At 36.6% G+C, this 22,346-nt stretch overlaps 1 protein-coding gene across 2 annotated transcripts in view; it reads left to right on the plus strand.

Moving 5' to 3' along the window:
- The window catches only part of ZDHHC17 (zDHHC palmitoyltransferase 17), a 125,311-nt gene that overhangs the window by 52,434 nt on the left and 50,531 nt on the right, over window positions 1–22,346 (plus strand). For both annotated transcript variants that reach the window (XM_082636341.1, XM_082636342.1), the window contains exons 9-10: window positions 20,041–20,183; window positions 21,560–21,660. In XM_082636341.1, coding sequence (XP_082492467.1) covers window positions 20,041–20,183; window positions 21,560–21,660 — 244 coding nt within the window. The remainder of the gene's footprint in view (window positions 1–20,040; window positions 20,184–21,559; window positions 21,661–22,346) is intronic.

Raw genomic sequence — 22,346 nt, forward strand, 5'->3', positions numbered from 1 at the left:
TTCCTGTTTAAGTGTATTTGTTAGTGTAGTAATAAATTGTGAAAAATCTTAGTCCTAATATATATATATCTTTTTAAAAACTACTCACAACTCTAGCTATAGTTAATTTAAGCTTTTCATTCTTTTATAATATGTCATAACTTTTATTAGAGAGGGAGAAACATACTATTCACTTCTCTTTAGAAAGTTCATTTTAGATCGTCCATAAAACCTTCAATTTTTAACTGTATGACTATTGGCTCAGTTGCCTAGTTGTATGATTTCAAAACTAAGAACATTTTCCCGAAAGGCAGGTCTGTATTTCTTAAAAATTTATTCCCTTAAAAGGAAAAATTAGCTGACAGTTTTTTTGTATACCAAAATAATTGACAAGGTATTCGCTAACTTGTCAGTAATCACAACTTGAATGGCATTAAGCCTGAGATATCACATATGTCCTATTTAGGCTGCTGTAGTGGTAATACTGTTTGTATAAAGTTAACGTTGATCTGTCTGTTACTAGAACAAAATAAGTTTTGGGTAAAGGGAAATAGACTTGAGAGCATGCCTCATTTATTTGTAGGAGCTCAGAACTTCCTTAATGAGCTGAAGAGTTCACCGGTCCATTACTTAGACTTCAGAAGAATTAGATTTGTAGTTCATAAACTTGCCTATTTTCAGTCCCATATTTGAGACTAAGGAGCAGTTTTTGCATGTCATGTCAACTTTTCATTTCGCTATTATATATGTTAAAAATAGTTAATTATTTATTTACTTTGATGTTGCTCTGTCCTCTAGAATTTAGAGCAGTTTTGCTTAACAGAGTAAAAAATGGCTAATTTCTCATAATAACTAGGCTACTAGTAAAAATGTCTTTTATTACTCTGGAAAATCCCATTGTCTTTATATGTTCATTTTGCTTAGTGTAAATATGCTAAAGGGTATTTTTTTAATGTATTGTCAGATGAAAATGACTTTGTAAATTCTAGATGTTTATTAATATATAAAGTTATTTATTATAGCAATAATGAACTATATATCAGGGTTATGTGTTTGGATATGGTTTCTTTTAAAAAGATTGCCTCATTAAAAGTTTAGTACAATTTTATTAACATTTGTGTATATTATTGTGATCAGTTCAGAAATTGCGTATTCCTGTTTTTTGGGGTTTTGTTTTTTTGCATTAGTAGCTTTAAATATATTATGCATTCTGAAAAGGTCACTAGATAAAAATATATGATAGATTGGGGCTTTGTGTAATTAAGTATTTGTGTAGACTGTTCTCTTTCCATCTCACATTAGAAAAATTTAAATTATGAACATGACCTGGTTTGCTAGTCTGTGAAGTATGTTCTGTATTTAAAACTAAACAAGGAAACACCTAGGACTCAATAGCTTTTTACTAAAAATAAGTCATCCCAAAAGGAAAAAAAAGATATTTTTGGACAGTGATAGTAGACAGATATGAAAAGAGTCTTGATTTTAGAAAACTATTTTAAAAGCTGTTTGATTTTTAAGATTAGAAGCTTTTAGGCAGATTTGTGGTTAATTAAGTGTTACTTGCTTATTAATGAGTTAGAAGGAAATCTCTAAATCAGTGTTTCTCAGAATTTAAAAACCCACGATCCCTTTTGTTAACAGTGGAAATCTCACATGTATTACTTCTTAATGTTTATTGATTATGTGAGAATAAATCTGGGAAGATGGAGTAGATATATTTTTTCCCTATTCCTTCCTGCCAAGTACAACTAAAAAACCTGGACATTATGTACAAAACAAATATAGGAAGACTGAAGATGGAGAAAAGGTGGCAGAGCAGGTAGGGAGCTAAGGATCCAAAGAATGACATGGTGGTGAGTTCCCTGAATTTTCTTTTTTTGCCTCATATTTCCCAGAAGAGGAACTGACAGAGCCAGCAACCCAGAATCATGAATGGTACAGACAAAAAGTGCTCCCCCAAAACCTGCTTTTTAGCCACAGGACCACAAAAGAGGCAGCTTATTTAGCAAGATAGAAACTTTTAGAAAATAACTTTCTACTACAGCCAAACACAACAGAAAAAAACATGGCTCCACCCTGACTCACAACAGCAAAGGCCTAGACTTCCGCCCTTACCAGGCTATAATGATGTGCCCCAACTTCTCTCCTGGGGTGGTGTCAGGGAAGGTGGAGCGGAGAGTTGGGACTTTCATCCCCACTGGCTGTTAATGAGGTCCCATCCCCTGCTGTTATCAGTGGAGACCACATAGGAAACAGTAATGAGGTACTTGTAACCCTCCCAGTCAAGGAGATACCAGTAGAGGTATAGTGGAGAGCTGAAAGTCCCACCTTTGCCTGTCCATAATGAGGAAACCCCTCCTCAGGTGTCAGTGAAGGCCCCCTTGGGATCCTAGACTTTCACCTCACCTGCCAGTAATGAGAAGGTGTCTCACTTCCCTCCCCCTGCCTACATCAGAGGAATCCACATAAAAGAAAAGGTTTAAGTAAGATCCAGTGTCTCATAATACCCAAAATGTCTAGGTTTCAAACAAAAATCACATATCATACCAAGAATCGAGAAGATCTAACTGAATGAAAAGAGGATCAGTAGATGCCAGTGTGATGACAGAGATGTTGGAATTATCTGACAGAAGAATTTAACAATCATCATAAAAAGGCTTTAGTGAATACTTATGAACATGCTTGAAACAACTGAAAAATAGAGTCTCAGCGAAGAAATAGAAGTATAGAAATAGAATATAAAGAAGAACCAAATGGAAATTTTAAAACGGAAAATTATAATAGCCAAAATAAAGAGTCAGTGGATGAGCTCAACAGCAGAAGAGAGGAGACAGAGGAAAGAATCAATGACCTTGAAGATAGACGATAAAAATTACCTGTTTTCAACAACAAAAGGAAATAGACTGAGAAAAACAAGCAAAACAGAACAGAACTTTAGGGACCTCTGGTTATAACAGAATATCTAACACTGATACGATTGGAGTACCAGAAGAAGAAAAGCGGGTGGAGCTGAAAAAGTACTCAAACATATAATGGCCAAAAACCCCCCAAATTTGGCAAAAGAAAGACCTGCAGATTAAAAGTGGAGCAAACCCTAAACAGAATAAACTCAAATCCAAACCAAACACTCATAGTCAAACTTCTGGAAACTAAAGACTAAGAAATAAAAATCTTGAAGGCCCCTTACCAGTAGGGGTAAAACTATTCAAGAACACTGGATTTCTCATCAGAAACCATAGAGGCAGAAGGAGCTGCCACATTTTCCAAGTGCTGGATGGAAAGAACTTTCAATCCAGAATCCTTTATCCAGTGAAAATATCTTTCAGGAGTGAAGGAGAAGTCAACACATTTTCAGATAAAGGAAAAGTAAGAGAATTTGTGGCCAGCAGACCTGCCCTAAAAAAATGGCTAAGAGAAGTTCTTTAGACAGAAGGAAAATGATAAAAGAAAGAATCTTGGAACATAAGATCATGGTAAGCAAAATTATGGGTAAATACAGTAGACTTTCCTTCTTATTCTCCATCTTCCAAATTATGTTTGACAGTCGAAGCAAAATTATAATACTGTTTGATGTGGATCTAAATGTATGTAGAAAACATATTTGAGACAATTTATAATGTAAACGGGAGGGTAGAGGGACATTAATGGAGGTAAGGTTTCCACATCTCACTTGAATTGGTAAAATGATGACATCAGTATACTGTGATAAGTTATATTTATATAATACTTAGAGTACCCACTAAAAAAGCTATTCAGAGAGATATACTCAAAAACACCATAGATAAAATAAAATTCTAAAAAGCTTTTCAGTAACCCACAAGAAGTCAGGAAAAAGAAACCAGAAACAAGGACACAGAACAAACAAAAAAACAAAAAATAAAATTATAGATTTAAACCCTAACATATCAATAATTAGAGTAACTGTAAATGGTCTAAATATACCAATTAAAAGACAGATATTGGCAGTGTGGATTACAAAGTGTGACTCAACTCTATGCTGTCTGTAAGAAACTCACTTCACATACAAGAATATTGGCAAGTTACTTATATGGGCAAGTAGCAGAATGGAAATGACATATGATACCAAAAGCAGGCGAAGACAGTACAAAAAGGAAAACTAGAGGCATACCTCATTTTATTGCATTTCACAGATATTTCGTCTTTGTTTGTTTGTTTGTTTTTGCAAAGTGAAGGTTTGTGGCCATCTGCATCTAGTAAGTCTTGTTGGTGCCATCTTTCCAACAGCATTTGCTTACTTCGTATCTCCGTGTCACATTTTGGTAATTCTCCCAATATTTCAAACCCTCCACCAGCAAAAAGATTATGACTTGATGAAGGCTCAAAAGATGGTTAGCATTTTTTAGCAATAAAGTATTTTTTACTTAAAGTGTGTACAGTGTTTTTTTAGACATAATGCTACTGCATGCTTAAGAGACTACAGTATAGTGTAAACATAACTTTTTAAAATTGAAATGTAGTTGATGTCCAATATTATGTCAGTTTCAGATGTACTACATAGTGATTTCACATTTGTATACGTTATGAAATGATCACCACATTAAGTCTAGTAACCATTTGTCCCTATACAAATTTATTACAATATTATTGACCATATTCCTTATGCTATATATTACATCCCATGGCTTATTTATTTTATAACTGGACGTTTGTACCTCTTAATCCCCTTCATCTCTTTCACCCCCAACCCCCTCCCCTCGGGCAACCACCTGTCCTTTGTATCTCTGAGTCTGTTTTTGGTTTGTTTGTTTGTTTCTTTATTCCCCATATAAGTGAGACCATATGGTATTTGTGTTTCTCTGACTTATTTCACCTAGCATAATACCTCTCGATCCATTCATGTTGTCACAAATGGCAAGACTTCATTCTTTTTTTTATGGCTGAGTAATATTCCATTGTATATATAGATCACATTTTCTGTGTCTATTCATCTCTGTCAGTGGGCATTTAAGTTGCTACCATGTCATGGTTATTGTAAATGATACTGCGGTGAACATTGAGGTGTATATATATTTTCTAATTAGTCTTTTTGTTTCTTTGGGTAAATACCCAGAAGTGAAATTGCTGGGTCATGTGTCCGTTCTATTTTTAATTTTTTGAGGACCCTCCATACTGTTTTCCAGAGTGCCTGTACCAATTCACAATTCTACCAATAGTGCACAAGGATTCCCTTTTCTCCACATCCTTGCCAACATTTGTTATTTCTTGTCTTTTCTGATGATAGCCATTCTCACAGGTCTGAGGTGGTATCCTGTTTTGGTGTGGATTTGCATTTCCCTGATGAGTGATGTTGAGCATCTCTTCATGTGTCTGTTGGCCATTTGTATATCTTCTTTGAAAGAATGTCTATTCCAGGTCCTCTGCCCACTTTATAATTGAGTTGTTTGTTTTTTTGATGTTGAGCTATATGAGTTCTTTGTATATTTTGGATATTAACCCCTTATCAGGTGCATCATATGCAGATACCTTCTCCCATTCAGTGAGCTGCCCTTTTGGTTTGTTGCTGTTGTTGTTCGTTTCCTTTACTGTAGTTTCCTGCAATCCCATTTGTTTACTTTTGGTTCCCTTGATTACGGAGACAGAGCCAGAAAACTATTGCTGAGACTGATGTCACAGAGCACGCTGCCTGTTTTCTTCTGGGAGTTTTATGTTTCAGGTTTTACAGTCACGTCTTTAATCCATCTTGAGTTTAGTTTTGTGTGTGATGTGAGAAACTAGTCCAGTGGGATTCTTTTACATGTGTAGCTCTCCAGTTTTCCCAACACCATTTAATGAAAAGTTTTTTTTCCCCTCATTTTATATTCTTGCTTCCTTTGTTGTAGATTAATTGATCATATAAGCATGGGTTTATTTTGGGGCTCTCCATTCTGTTCCATGGATCTGTGTGTCTGTTTTTGTGCCAGTGTCATACTGTTTTGATTACTGTTAACTTTGCAGTGTAGTTTGAAATCCCAGAGTGTGATACTTCAGGTTTGTTCTTTCTCACGATTGCTTTGGCTATTCAGGGTCTTTCGTGTTTCCATACAGATTGTAGAATTACTTGTTTTAGTTCTGTGAAAAATGCCATGGGTATTTTGATAGGGACCACATTGAATCTGTAGATTGCCTTGGGTAGTGTGGTCATTTTAGCAATATTAATTCTTCCAGTCTGTGAGAATGGTATGTTTTACCATTTTTTTGTGTCATCTTCAGTTTCTTTCATCAATATCTTATAGTTTTCAGAGTACAAATCTTTTACCTCTTTGGTTAGATTTATTCCTAGGTATTGTATTTTTTTTTTTGATGCAGTTGTAAATGGGATTGTTTTCTTAGTTTCTCTTTCTGATGGTTTGCTATTACAACAGAGTTTAGTTTATTAATTTTGTATCCTGCAACTTTACTGAATTCACTTATTAGTTCTAATAGTTTTTTGGTGGTGTCTTCAGGGTTTTCTGTATCTAGTGTCATGTCATCTGCAAACAGTGACAGTTTTACTTCTTCCTTTCCAATTTAGATTCCCTTTCTTTCTTTTTCTTATCTCATTGCTGTGGCTAGGACTTCTAGTACTGTGTTGAATAAAAATAGAAGAGTGCCCATCCTTGTCTTGTTCCTGATCTTAAAGGAAATGCTTTCAGCTTTTCACCACTGAGTATGATGTTAGCTGTGGGTTTGTCATATATGGCCTTTTTTTTTGTTGAGGTATGTTCCCTTTATACCCACTTTGTTGAGAGTTTTTTTTTTTTTTATCATAAATGGATGTTGAATTTTGTCAAAAGCTTTTTATGTATCTACTGAGATAATCATATGGTTTTTATTCTTCAGTTTGTTAATGTAGTATATCATGCTGATTGATTGGCTATTTGGGTGGTCCCAGGTGGTGGTGGGGGCAGTGCTCAGAGCTGGTGCCACCCAGCTGGAGGGTGGGCCAGTTTCTGGGTACTAATAGGCTAGAGGGACGATTCTAGAAGGGTGCTTGCCCACCCTAGTGTTATTAGGGTAGAGGAAGTTCCCCAAAATAGCTGCCACCAGCTTCTGTATCAGCAGGGGTCTCTTATTTGCCTCCTGCCTCTCCAGAGGACTCTCCAAGATCAGCAAGTGGATCTCTTCCAGGCTTCTAACTGCTGCCTCTTTGTGCTGAGACTTGGAGCATCACAGAGTTTTCCAGTGTCCTTTAAGAGCAGAGTCTCTGTTTCCTATAGCCCTCCAGCTCTCCTGAACATGGGCCCTGCTGGTTTCCAAAGCCAGGAATTCTGGGAGCTTTACTTCCTGGTGCAGGACCCGTTGGCTGAGGAGTCCCACACGGGGCTCAGACCCCTTCTCCCTCGTAGAGGAAAGGCCTCCACGATTGTGATATTCCTTCCATTTGTGGGTCACTGATCCTGGGGGTGTGAGCCCTGATTATACCATGTCTCCACCCCTCCTACCCATCTCATTGTGGTTCCATCTTTATTTCTTTAGTTATGGAAAATCTTTTCTGTTAGTCTAAAGGTCATTTTCCTAGAGAGTTGCTCTGTAAATAGTTGTAAAGTACTTGTATGCTGAAACATTTTAAATGAAATGAAAGAAATCAAGGATGATCTAAATAAGTGGAGAGACATACTGTGTTCATGAACTGGAAGACTCAACTTAGTAAATATGTTAGTTGTCCCCAAATTAATATACAGGTTTAATGTAATTAAATAATTCCAGCAAAATTTTTTATTTGTATATACAAGATTATTCCAAAATTTATATGGAAAGGCAGTAGACTTAGAGTAGCTAAAACAATTTTGAAAAAGAAGAATCACTCTGCAGTTTTAAGACCTACTATATAGCTTGAGTAATCAAGACTGTGTAGTATTGCTGGAGGAATAAAGTGATCAGTGGAACAGAAAAGAGAGCCCAGAAGTAGAACCACAGAGGTATGCCCACTGACATTTGACAATGTGTAAAAGCAATTAATTGGAGGAAAGACAGCCTTTTCACCAATTGATATTGGAGCATTTGGACATGCATAGGCAAAAAAATAAACCTCTACTCAAATGTCACACTGTATTAAAAAATTAACTCGGGCTTCCCTGGTGGCGCAGTGGTTTAGAGTCCACCTGCCGATGCAGGGGACATGGGTTCGTGCCCCGGTCCAGGAGGATCCCACATGCCGCGGAGCGGCTGGGCTCGTGAGCCATGGCCGCTGAGCCCGCATGTCCGGAGCCTGTGCTCTGCAACGGGAGAGGCCACAACAGTGAGAGGCTGCAAAAAAAAAATTAACTCAAAACTGTTCAAGACTTAAATGTAAACCGTAAAACTAAAAATCTAGGGCTAGGCAAAGAGATTTGACACAAAAAGTATGATCCATAAAGGTAAAAATTGATCATTTGGATTTAGATCAAAATTTTAAACTTACGTTCTATGAAAGACCCTGTGATTAGAATGAAAAGGCGTACTACAGACTGGGAGAAAGTATTTACAAGCCACATTTCCAACAAAGGACTAGTTTCCAAAATATATTGAGAACTTTCAAAACTCAGCAGTGCAAAATCAATACAATTAGAAAATAGGCTAAACAAGAGATATTTTCACCAAAAAAGATATAAAAATGGCAGATAAGCAGGTGAAAGATCTTCAACATCATTTTAGTCATCAGGGAAATGCAAATTGAAACCACAGTGACTTACTATTTTATACCTGTCAGAATAACTAAATAAAAACTTGCAACAACACCAAATGCTGATGAGGATGCCGAGAGACTCATCTGTTGCTGAAGGATATGTAAAAAAGTACAGCACTGTGAAGAACAGTTTGGAATTTTCTTTTAAAAAGCTTAACATGCAATACCATACAACCCAGAAACTGTACTCTTAAGCATTTATCCAAGAGAAATGAAACCTTATATTCACACAAAAATTTGTATGTGAATGTTTATAACAGCTTTATTCATAGTAACCCAAAATAGAAACAACCCAAACGTCCTTCAGTGGGTGAATGATTAAACAAACTGACACATTCATACCATGGAGTATTCCTCAGCAATAAAAAAGAATGAACTAATGGTACTTACAGTAACCCAATGAATATCTGGAGAATTCTATTATGAGTGAAAAGCCAATCCTATAAGGTTACATACTGTATAATTCCATTTATATAAAATTCTTGAAATAAAATTATGGGAATGTAGAACACATTAGTAGTTGGCAGAGGTTAATATGGCAGTGAGGAGTAGGGTATGAGGGAAATTGCTATAAAAGGATGGAAATATTCCTTGTAGTGATGGAAATATTCTGTATCTTAATTGTGTCAGTGTAAATATCCTGGTTGTGATATTATACTATGCTTTTGCAACATATTAGCCATTTGGGAACTTTGGGTAATGATCTGTCCGCATTTTTTGTTAAAACTATGTGACCCACAGCAAACATCATACTCAATGGTGAAAAGCTGAAAGCATACCTTCTAAGGTTGGGAACAAGACAAGGATGCCCACTCTTGCCACTTTAATTCAACATGGTTTTGGAATTCCTAGCCAGAGCAATCAGAGAAGAAAAAGAAATAAAATGAACCCAAATTGGAAAAGAAGAAGTAAAATTGTCACTGTTTTCAGATGACATGATAGTATACATAGAAAACCCTAAAGACGCTACCACAGAACTGCTAGCTCTCATCAGTGAATTCAGTAAGATTACTGGAGACAAAGTTAATATACAGAAGTCTATTTCATGTCTATACACTGTCAATGAAACATCAAAAAGAGAAATTAAGGGAACAATCCCGTCTACCATCACATCAAAAAAGAATAAAATACCTAGGAGTAAACCTACCTAAGGAGGCAAAATACCTGGACTCTAAAAACTATAAGATGCTAATGAAAGAAATTGAAGAGGTCACAAACAGATGGAAAGGTATACCATGTACTTGGATTGGAAGAATCAATATTGTTAAAACGATCATACTATCCAAGGCAGTCTACAGTTTCAACACAATCTCTATCAAATCACCAATGGCATTTTTCACAGAACTAGAACAAAAGATTTTTAAATTTGTATGGAACCACAAAAGACCCAGAATAGCCAAAAAAATCTTCAGAAAGAAAAACAGAGCTGGAGGAATCATGCTCCCTGACTTCAGACTATACTGCAAAGCTACAGTAATCGGAGATTCCACTCAAGCCGGGAACCTCAGCAAGGGAAAAGAGAGAGCTTCTGAGACAAAGTTCGGGGTTAACCCATTGCTGTGGTGAGAGGCTTCAGTAAATCACAGCCAAAATACACTGGACAAACGTTCGTGATTCCCAGGAGTTAAGAAAAGAGATGCAAAAGAAGAGAAAATTTTGTGATTTCTTCATATTTTCAGCACTGCAGTTATGTGTTCTAAGCATCTTCTGAAAGCCTCTTTGTAAATACTTTTAAAAGGCCAGAAAAATGTTAGTGTTGCTGCCTTAGATGTTCCAGTCTGCCTTCTGCCTTTCTCTGATGACTACACCATTACAGTCAAAAGAAGAAAATTCCAGGCAAGAAGCCTTAGAGGGCAGACAGCAGAAGCAAGAAGAACTACAATCCTGGAGCCCATGGAACAAAAACCACATTCACAGAAAGAGAGACAAGATGAAAAGACAGAGGGCTATGTACCAGATGAAGGAACAAGATAAAACCCCAGAAAAAAAAACTAAATGAAGTGGAGATAGGCAACCTTCCAGAAAAAGAATTCAGAATAATGATAGTGAAGATGATCCAGGACCTTGGAAAAAGAATGGAGGCAAAGACTGAGAAGATGCAAGAAATGTTTAACAAAGACCTAGAAGAATTAAAGTACAAACAGAGATGAACAATACAATAACTGAAATTAAAACTACACTAGAAGGAATCAGTAGCAGAAGAACTGAGGCAGAAGAATGGATAAGTGACCTGGAAGACAGAATGGTGGAATTCACTGCTGCGGAACAGAATAAAGAACAAAGAATGAAAAGAAATGAAGACAGCCTAAGAGACCTCTGGAACAACGATAAATGTAACAAATTCGCATTATAGGGGGTCCCAGGAGGAGAAGAGAGAGAAAGGACCTGAAAAAATATTTGAAGAGATTATACTCGAAAACTTTCCTAACATGGGAAATGAAATAACCACCCAAGTCCAGGAGGCACAGAGAGTCCCATACAGGAAAAACCCAAGGAGGAACACGCTGAGACACATAGTAATCAAATTGGCAAAAATTAAAGACAAAGAAAAGTTATTGAAAGCAGCAAGGGAAAAACGGCAAATAACATACAAGGGAACTCCCATAAGATTAACAGCTGATTTCTAAGCAGAAACTCTACAAGCCAGAAGGGAGTGGCATGACATATTTAAAGTGATGAAAGGGAAGAACCTACAAGCAGGATTACTCTACCCGGCAAGGATCTCATTCAGATTCGATGGAGAAATCAAAAGCTTTACAGACAAGCAGAAGCTAAAAGAATTCAGCACCACCAAACCAGCTCTACGACAAATGTTAAAGGAACTTCTCTAAGTGGGAAACACAAGAGAAGAAAAGGACTTACACAAACAAACCCAAAACAATTAAGAAAATGGTAATAGGAATATACATATCGATAATTACCTTCAACGTGAATGGATTAAATGCTCCAACCAAAAGACACAGGGTCGCTGAATGGATACAAAAACAAGACCCATATATATGCTGTCTACCAGAGACCCACTTCAGACCTAGGGACACATACAGACTGAAAGTGAGGGGATGGAAAAACATACTCCATGCAAATGGAAATCAAAATAAAGCTGGAGTACCAATACTCATATCAGGTAAAATAGACTTTAAAATAAAGAATGTTACAAGAGGCAAAGAAGGACACTACATAATGATCAAGGGATCAATCCAAGAAGATATAACAATTATAAATATATATGCATCCAACATAGGAGCACCTCAATACAGAAGGCAACTGCTAACAGCTCTAAAAGAGGGAATCAACAGTAACACAATAATAGTGGGGGACTTTAACACCTCACACCAATGGACATATCATCCAAACAGAAAATTAACAAGGAAACACAAGCTTTAAATGACACAATAGACCAGATAGATTTAATTGATATTTATAGGACATTCCATCCAAAAGATTACACTTTCTTCTCAAGTGCGCACGAAACATTCTCCAGGATAGATCACGTCTTGGGTCACAAATCAAGCCTCAGTAAATTTAAGAAAATTGAAATCATATCAAGCATATTTTCTGACCACAACACTATGAGATTAGAAGTCAGTTACAGGGGGAAAAAATGTAAAAAACACAAACACATGGAGGCTAAACAATACATTACTAAATAACCAAGAAATCACTGAAGAAATCAAAGAGGAAATCAAAAAATACCTAGAGACAAATGACAATGAAAACGTGATGATCCAGAGCCCTTGGGATGCAGCAAAAGCAGTTCTAAGAGGGAAGTTTATAGTAATACAAGCCTACCTAAAGAAACAAGAAAAATCTCAAATAAACAATCTAACCTTACACCTAAAGGAACTAGAGAAAGAAGAACAAACAAAACCCAAAGTTAGTAGAAGGAAAGAATTCATAAAGATCAGAGCAGAAATAAATGGAATAGAAACAAAACAATAGCAAAGATCAATAAAACTAAAAGCTGGTTCTTTGAGAAGATAAGCAAAATTGATAAACAATTAGACACTTATCAAGAAAAAGAGGGAGAGGACTCAAATCAATAAAAGTAGAAAGGAAAAAGGAGAACTTACAACAGACACCACAGAAATATAAAGCATCCTAAGAGACTACTACAGGCAGCTCTATGCCAACAAAATGGACAGCTTGGAAGAAACTGACAAATTCTTAGAAAGGTATAACCTTCCAAGACTAAACCAGGAAGAAATAGCAAATACAAACAGACCAATCACAAGTAATGAAATTGAAACTGTGATTAAAAATCTATCAACAAACAAAAGCCCAGGACCAGATGGCTTCACAGGTGAATTATGTCAAACATTTAGAGAAGACCTAAAATCCATCCTTCCCAAACTCTTCCAAAAAACTGCAGAGTAAGAAACACTCCCAGACTCATTCTGTGAGGCCATTCATCACCCTGATACCAAGACCAGACAAAGATACTACAAAAAAAGAAAATTACAGACTAATATCACTGATGAATATAGATGCAAAAATCCTCAACAAAATACTAGCAAACAGAATCCAACAACACATTAAAAGGATCATACACTATGATCAAGTGGGATTTATCCCGGGAATGCAAGGAATCTTCAGTGTACGCAAATCAATCAGTGTGACACACCATATTAACAAACTGAAGAATAAAAAACGTATGGTCATCTCAATAGATGCAGAAAAAGCTTTTGACAAAATTCAACACCCATTTATGATAAAAACTCTCCAGAAAGTGGGCATACAGGGAACCGACCTCAGCATAATAAAGGCCATATACGACAAACCCACAGCAAACATCTGTCTTAATGGTGAAAAACTGTAAGAATTTCCTTTCAGATCATGAACAAGACAAGGATGTCTGCTCTCACGGCTGTTATTCAACATAGTTTTGGAAGTCCTGGCCACGGCAGTCAGAGAAGAAAAAGAAATAAAAGGAATCCAAATTGGAAAAGAAGAAGTAAAACTGTCACTGTTTGCAGATGACATGATACAATACATAGAGAATCCTAAAGATGCCACCAGAAAACTACTAGAGCTAATCAATGAATCTGGTAAAGTTGCAGGATACAAAATTAATGCCAAGAAATCTCTTGCATTCCTATACACTAATGATGAAAAATCTGAAAGAGAAATTAAGGAAACACTCCCATTTACCACTGCAACAAAAAGAATAAAATACCTAGGAATAAATCTATCTAGGGAGACAAAAGACCTGTATGCAGAAAACTATAAGACACTGATGAAAGAAATTAAAGATGATACAAATAGATGGAGAGATATACCATGTTCTTGGATTGGAAGAAACAATATTGTGAAAATGACTATACTACCCAAAGCAATCTAGAGATTCAATGCAATCCCTATCAAATTACCAATGGCATTTTTTACAGAACTAGAAGAAAAAATCTTAAAATTTGTTTGGAGACACAAAAGGCCCCAAATAGCCAAAGCAGTCTTGAGGGAAAAAAACGGAGCTGGAGGAATCAGACTCCCTGACTTCAGACTATACTACAAAGCTACAGTAATCAAGACAATATGGTACTGGCACAAAAACAGAGATATAGATAAATGGAACAGGATAGAAAGCCCAGAGATAAACCCACGCACCTATGGTCAACTAGTCTATGACAAAGGAGGCAAGGATATACAGTGGAGAAAAGACAGTCTCTTCAAGAAGTGGTGCTTGGAAAACTGGACAGCTACATGTAAAAGAATGAAATTAGAACACTCCCGAACACCATACACAAAAATAAGCTCAAAATGGATTAAAGACCTAAATGTAAGACCGGACACTATAAAACTTAGAGGAAAACATAGGAAGAACACTCTTTGACATAAATCACAGCAAGATCTTTGTTGATCCACCTCTTAGAGTAATGGAAATAAAAAGAAAAACAAACAAATGGGCCCTAATGAAACCTAAAACCTTTGGCAAAGCAACGGAGAGTACAAGCAAGACGAAAAGACATCCCTCAGAATGCGAGAAAATCTTTGCAAATGAATCAACGGACAAAGGATTAATCTCCAAAACATATAAACAGCTCATGCAGCTCAATATTAAAAAAAACAACCCGATCAGAAAAGGGCAGAAGGGCTTCCCTGGTGGTGCAGTGGTTGAGAGTCCGCCTGCCGATGCAGGGGACACGGGTTCGTGCCCCGGTCCGGGAGGATCCCACATGCCGCGGAGCAGCTGGGCCCGTGAGCCACGGCCGCTGAGAGCCTGCGCGTCCGGAGCCTGTGCTCCGCAACGGGAGAGGCCACAACAGTGAGTGGCCCACGTACCGCAAAAAAAAAAAAAAAAAGAAAGAAAAGGGCAGAAGACCTAAATAGACATTTTTCCAAAGAAGACGTACAGATGGCTAAGAAGCACATGAAAAGATGCTCAACATCACTAATCATTAGAGAAATGCAAATCAAAACTACAATGAGGTATCACCTCACACCAGTTAGAATGGGTATCATCAGAAAATCTATAAACAACAAATGCTGGAGAGGGTGTGGAGAAAAGGGAACCCTTCTGCACCGTTGCTGGGAATGTAAATTGATAAACCACTATGGAGAACAGTATGGAGGTTCCTTTAAAAACTAAAAATAGAATTACCATATGACCCAGCAATCCCACTACTGAGCGTATACCCAGAGAAAACCATAATTCAAAAGACACATGCACCCCAATGTTCACTGCAGCACTATTTACAATAGCCAGGTCATGGAAGCAACCTAAATGCCCATCGACAGACGAATGGATAAAGAAGATGTGGTACATCTATACAATGGAGTATTACTCAGCCATAAAAAAGGACGAGTTGGGTCATTTGTAGAGACATGGATGAATCTAGAGACTGTCATACAGAGTGAAGTAAGTCAGAAAGAGAAAAACAGATATCGTATATTAACACATATATGTGGAACCTAGAGAAATGGTACAGATGAACCGGTTTGCAGGGTAGAAATTGAGACACAGATGTAGAGAACAAACATATGGACACCAACGGGGAAAGTGGCGGAGGCGGGTGATGGTGGTGCTGTGATGAATTGGGAGATTGGGATGGACATATATACACTAATATGTAAAAATGGATAACTAATAAGAACCTGCTGTATAAAAAAAAACAACTACAGTAATCAAAACAGTATGGTATTGGCAGAAAAGCAGATTGTATAGATCCATGGAACAAGATAGAAAACTCAGAAATAAACCCATGCACTTATGGTCAAATAATCTATGACAAAGGAGGCAAGAATATACAATGGAGAAAAGACAGTCTCTTCAGTAAGTGGTGCTGGGAAAACTGGATACCTACAAGTAAAAGAACAAACATTCTCTAACACCATATCAAAAGATAAACTCAGGGCTTCCCTGGTGGTGCAGTGGTTGAGAGTCCGCCTGCCGATTCAGGGGACATGGGTTCGTGCCCCGGTCCAGGAAGATCCCACATACCGTGGAGTGGCTGGGCCCGTGAGCCGTGGCCGCTGAGCCTGCATGTCCAGAGCCTGTGCTCCACAACAGGAGAGGCCACAACAGTGAGAGGCCCGCATACCGCAAAAAAAAAAAAGACCTAAATGTACAACTGGATACTATAGTACTCCTAGAGGAAAACATAAGCCGAACACTCTTTGACATAAATCATAGCAATATTTTTTTGGCTTTGTCTCCTAGAGTAGTGGAAACAAAAACAAAAATAAACAATTGAGACCTAATTAAGCTTAAAAGCTTTTGCAAAGGAAACCATAAACAAAACAAAAAGACAACCTGCAGAATTGGAGAAAATATTTGCAAACGATGCTACCGACAAGCGATTAATTTCCAAAATATACAAACAACTCATACAGCTTAATATCAAAAAAACAAACAACCCAATGAAAAAATGGGCAGAAGACCTAAATAGACATTTCTCCAAAGAAGACATACACATGGCCATCAGGCACATGAAAAGATGCTCAACATAGCTAATTATTAGAGAAATGCAAATCAAAACTACAGTGCGGTATCACCTCACACCAGAATGGCCCTCAATAAAAAGTCTACAAATAATAAATGCTGGAGAGGGTATGGAGAAAAAGGAACCCTCCTACACTGTTGGTGAGAATGTAAATTGGTGCAGCTATTGTGGAGAACAGTATGGAGGTTCCTTAAAAAACTGAAAATAGAATTACCATATGATCCCAGAATCCCACTCCTGGACATATATCTGGATAAAACTCTAATCTGAAAAGATACATGCACCCCAATTTTCAGAGCAGCACTGTTTACAATAGCCAAGACATGGAAGCAACCTAAAGAAGATGTGGTATATATACACAATGGAATATTACTCAGCCATAAAAAAGAATGAAATAATGCCATTTGCTGCAACATGGATGGACCTAGAAATCATATTAAGTGAAGTAAGTCTGAGACAAATATCATATGATATCACTTATATGTGGAATCTTAAAAAATGATATAAATGAACTTATTTGCAAAACAGAAATAGACTCACAGACATAGAAAACAAACTTATGGTTACCAGAAGGGATAACGGGGTGGGCGCAGATAAATTAGGAGTTTGGGATTAACATATACACACTACTTTGTATAAAATAGATAAACAACAAGGACCTACTACTATATAGCACAGGGAACTGTATTCAATGTCTTGTAATAACCTATAATGGAAAAGAATCTGTAAAAGAATATATATATATATTATTTTATATGTATGACTGAGTCACTTTGCTGTACACCTGAAGCTAACACAACATTGCAAATTAACTACATCAGTTTAAAAAATGGTTTTAAAAAACTGCATGTGGGCTTCCCTGGTGGCGCAGTAGTTGAGAATCTGCCTTCTAATGCAGGGGGCACGGGTTCGAGCCCTGGTCTGGGAAGATCCCACATGCCACAGAGCAACTGGGCCCGTGAGCCGCAACTACTGAGCCTGCGCGTCTGGAGCCTGTGCTCCGCAACAAGAGAGGCCACGATAGTGAGAGGCCCGCGCACCGCAATGAAGAGTGGCTTCCGCTTGCCATAACGAGAGAAAGCCCTCACACAGAAACAAAGACCCCAACACAGCAAAAATAAATAAATTAATCAATAAGCTCCTATCCCCAATGTCTTAAAAAAAAAAAAAACCCAAAAACTGCATGTGGGGCTTCCCTAGTGGCGCAGTGGTTAAGAGTCCACCTGCCGATGCAGGGGACGCGGGTTTGTGCCCCGGTCTGGGAAGATCCCACATACCACGGAGCGGCTGGGCCCATGAGCCATGGCCGCTGAGCCTGCGCGTCTGGAGCCTGTGCTCTGCAACGGGAGAGGCCACAACAGTGAGAGGCTCGCGTACCGCAAAAAAAAAAAAAAAAAAAAAACAAACTGCATGTGAATCTACAATTATTTCAAAATAAAAAGTTTAATTAAAAAATAGATTACTGAAATGTAGAATCTGGGTGGTGGATATACAGATATTCACTATAAAATACTTTCAAATTTACTATATATTAGAAACGTTCTGTAATGAAATATACGAGAAAATAGATTTTTCATGTCTACAAATGCAGCGCATCACTATTACATCTTTACAATATTATAATATGTATATTAAATGACAGCTTGAAATAAATCCAGAAATCACACACATCAGTATTTAACCAGGTGAAATGAGCCTATATTCACACAAAAAATTATATGTGAATGCTTATGATGTCTTTATTTACAGTCAGAAACTGGAAACAAGCTTAATCCCTCAGCTGGGGGATGGATAAGCAGACTGTGACACATCCTGTAATGGAATACTACTCAGCCTTAAAAAGAAACTTACTACTAATACACGTAACAATATGGATGAATGTCAAATGCATTCGCTAAGTGAAAGAAGCCAGATTTAAAAGACTGCATTCAGTATGACTCCTTTTATGTGACATTCCTGCAAAGGAAAAAGTAAAAGGACAGATATCAGACTAGTGGTTGCCAGGGCTTAGGCCTGGTGGCATAGAGTATTTCAGGGCTTGATGGGACTGTTCTGTGTCTTGATATTCATGCTTGTTACACAACTGTGTATATTCATCAAAACTCAGAGAACTGTACACAAAAAAGGGTGAATTTCACTGTATGTAAATTGTGTCATAATTTTTAATAGTGAAAAAGTGTGGCCACTAATAATGAAAAAATGTGGCCATTGCTGAGGGAGAACAAGTGTCTTGACTAAAAACAAACCAAGTTAAAGATAATTTTAGAAAATACTTTTTCAAATGACACATGTCCACCTTCTCTCCCACCAATACCCACCCTTAGTCATACACTCTCTCCTCCCAGTTGTAAACTTTCTCTAATGTCTTGATATGAAATTCACACATAATAGAGATGAAGAAACAAACTGGAAGGGTGTTATTTCACTACAGCATAAAATGAAACTCTGAAGTCAATATGTTTAATTATACGTCTAAGTTAAAATTACACAATTAGTTCAGAAAATGAATTACACTGGCTGAATTGGGGAAGACATGGTCATTTATATGAAAAAGTATTTATTTCAGTAGAAGCCAACGGTATGAAAGGTGTGCTAAAAATAAAAGAGGCATAATACAATATAATCTTGGCCTTCAGAAAGGTAAATATTCAACGATGAGAGTAATATTTACACTCTGAACCTCGTTGGATCACAGCTGGAATATCATATAGTTTTGTCACTTAAGGTAACTCGAGAGACTTAACAGCTGCTTGTAAGTTTGTGAAGGGCTGTTATGTAGGAGCGGCAGTAGACTTTGTGTTGCTGTGAAGATACCAGGGAAGCAGGCAGGTTTTATACTTATGAGTATTTCTAACAGTTAGACCAGTACAAAAGTGAAATGGTACTACGTCTGAAATATTAAGCACTCTGCTTTGATATGTGTTCAGAGGCACAACGTCTCCATTCTGTGGTCTCTGGGACCCTGTAGTTTGTTTGATTTTATTCTCTATCTTACTTTAAGGTTTTAATATACTGTATATGTATATATATGTATTATTCAAAATATCTTCTCCAGGCCAAGCATACTCAGGTTTCCTTCTCTGATATAGCTGTTGGGCCTACAGTCATTCTGGTTGCCCTTGTCTCCTTAGTTATGAATGCTTTTGTTAAACTGGGTGGTATTCTCATGAACTGTTTTCTAGCCTGTCCACGTGTTGGCAGGTGGTACAGCTGTCTCCTGTATCTGACTATCTAGACCCAGTCCTCTAACTTCTATGCTCATTGTCTACAGTTTTAACCAAGAACTTTTAAATTGTTTATTTAATACCTCTTTCTAGAAAACAGAGGCTAACACCTTAAATAGTATCTGTACATAGTAGATACATTTGAATGAATGAATTTCACCCCTGTTCTATGTTTTCACAAAGGTAACAGTGATTCACATTGAGGTTACTTGAAACATGCAAAAGTTTCTCTCTTTTTTTTTTTTTTTCTGTACAGGAATTTCGGCAGAAAGTAATGCTGGGAACTCCTTTCCTAGTTATTTGGCTGGTTGGGTTTATAGCAAACCTAAATATTGATTCTTGGCTCATTAAAGGGCTAATGTATGGTGGCGTTTGGGCTACAGTACAGTTTCTTTCAAAGTAAGTGTGTTGTTTTTAGCTATATTTTTAACTGGACATGTAAGAATATAGTTTGGACCTGGCTATATAAAATTAATGTTTTGTATATTTAGAACACTGCCTTTATATAACTTGTTTGATCTTAATTTAATGTTAAAGAATTTTTGGCAGATTTATATCTGAAATCTTTAACATTTTTAACATTGTTGTTAAAAATGACTCTAAAGGTACTTTCAGTGACAAAGTCTAACATGTAATTTTTAAGGCTAAATTTTTAAGGCATTTCAATAGAAGTAGACTCAAGTTTGTTGAACTCTAAATGTAATATATATTGCTTATTTCTGGGTAACTATAATGCTTGAGCTTACCTTTCCATAGGAATTATATTTTCTTTGATCATAGGCAGTGTGCAAGAAAGAGGTTTGATTTTAGCACAAGGTAGAGTCTAAGCATATGAAGTAACGCTCAGTTTTGTTTTGTTTTTAATTTTCTCTTTTTTTACTTAAACATTGTGATCATGCCCTTTTCTTCTTATCCCTAGATCCTATTCCCCTAAAGTGGCCCATCCAGCAAACTAGGCAGGCATTTATGATCCAGAACTTCCCACCTAATTTCCATTCCTTTAGTACCTTGTTTTCACCAGAATTTCAAAAGAGAGTTCTGAAAATAATTCAGAGAGAGATGGGAATGACTGGTAATGCACTAATGTGGTAACTCTCAGGAGGAGGCTTAATTCTAGGTAATTAATCTCATTTTAGTGTTTCTAGGCGCTCCAAGGGGTAGTGTAGGTAGGAATTCACCAATACTCCCTACTTAGTGTATATGGATGGTTGATCCTGCTTATGTTTAATAAAATTTATCAGTATTTATTTTTCCTGAATTCTGAATGCTGTAAATAATGACCTTTAATTCCTCCAAGTTAGCGAGTTCATTCTCTTTGAGAAGATGTGCTGAAAGCTTAGTGGGAATGTGTAGGTAAGGAGAAATAATGATGAAACATAGAGAAAAACTTGGGAATTGCTTTGCACTCATTTGTTAAAATTATGTCTTTGGTGGGTAATATGCTGGGTGATAGAGTTACTATATATACTAAAGTGAGTTATTGATTTAAGAGAATAGGAATACAGTGAAATTCTAAAGTTGAAAAGTACATAGAATATAATTTTAATTCTGATGAATTAAAAGTAGCTTCAGACTCTTGCTGAGTCATTCAGCTATGCACTCATTTCTTACTGAGTACTATGAAAACAGTATTGATATTTAAGCATCCTGGATTTCTGGGTTTTGTTAAGAGTATACTATACAGAATATATGTGATTTTCTTTTAAATAAATAAATATCCTTTTTTACAATGAAATATAGAGTTCAAATTCTATAAAACTTCTTGTGTTTTACAGATCCTTTTTTGATCATTCAATGCATAGTGCATTGCCCCTTGGAATATATTTGGCAACCAAATTCTGGATGTATGTGACATGGTTCTTCTGGTTTTGGAATGATATCCTTTGGTTATAAAGGTCTTAGTTTAATAATAATTTAACATAAGAGCTGAACTACTCACAACGTGCTACAGTATTCCTAGAAAAATAAGTATGAACTAATGTATTGTTTTTAAATGTTTCATATTTAATAAATTGCTTTTCAAAGCTGCTTTTAATAACATCAGCAATAATACTAATAGTGACCATTTATTGATTTTTTAAGGGGATTGTCTTAAATACTTTGTGCTCCATTTAGTATACATCCTATACGTTAGTACTGTTGTCTTCCATTTTATAGATGAGACAGTTTAGGCTTAAATAGGTTAAGCTGTTATTCTTGCCCAAGGTCACACAGCTAGTCTCTAATAAAGCAGGGTCGAAACACATATTTGTCTTATTCTATAACACTTACTCTGAACCTTTCTACTGAACTGTGATTTCCATATTTTAGGGTCAAATTATTTTCTCTAAATATTTTCTTATTATCACAACTTACTATTTTGCTGTGATAGGTAACAGTTAATTTTCTCTTTTGCTTCATGAAAAGCATGTAATGCTGTATCTTCAAATGTTGCTAACTTCAGCATATTATTTCAATGTACTATACTTTTAAAAAGTAATATAATTTGAAATTGTAAATGTGTGTGTATGCGTGAGATTCAGATCTCACATCTCAAGAAGTCAATCACATCTCAAGAAATAA

This window comes from Mesoplodon mirus (genome assembly GCF_964341445.2).
Source record: "Mesoplodon mirus genome assembly, chromosome: 11".
Taxonomy (NCBI): domain Eukaryota; kingdom Metazoa; phylum Chordata; class Mammalia; order Artiodactyla; family Ziphiidae; genus Mesoplodon; species Mesoplodon mirus.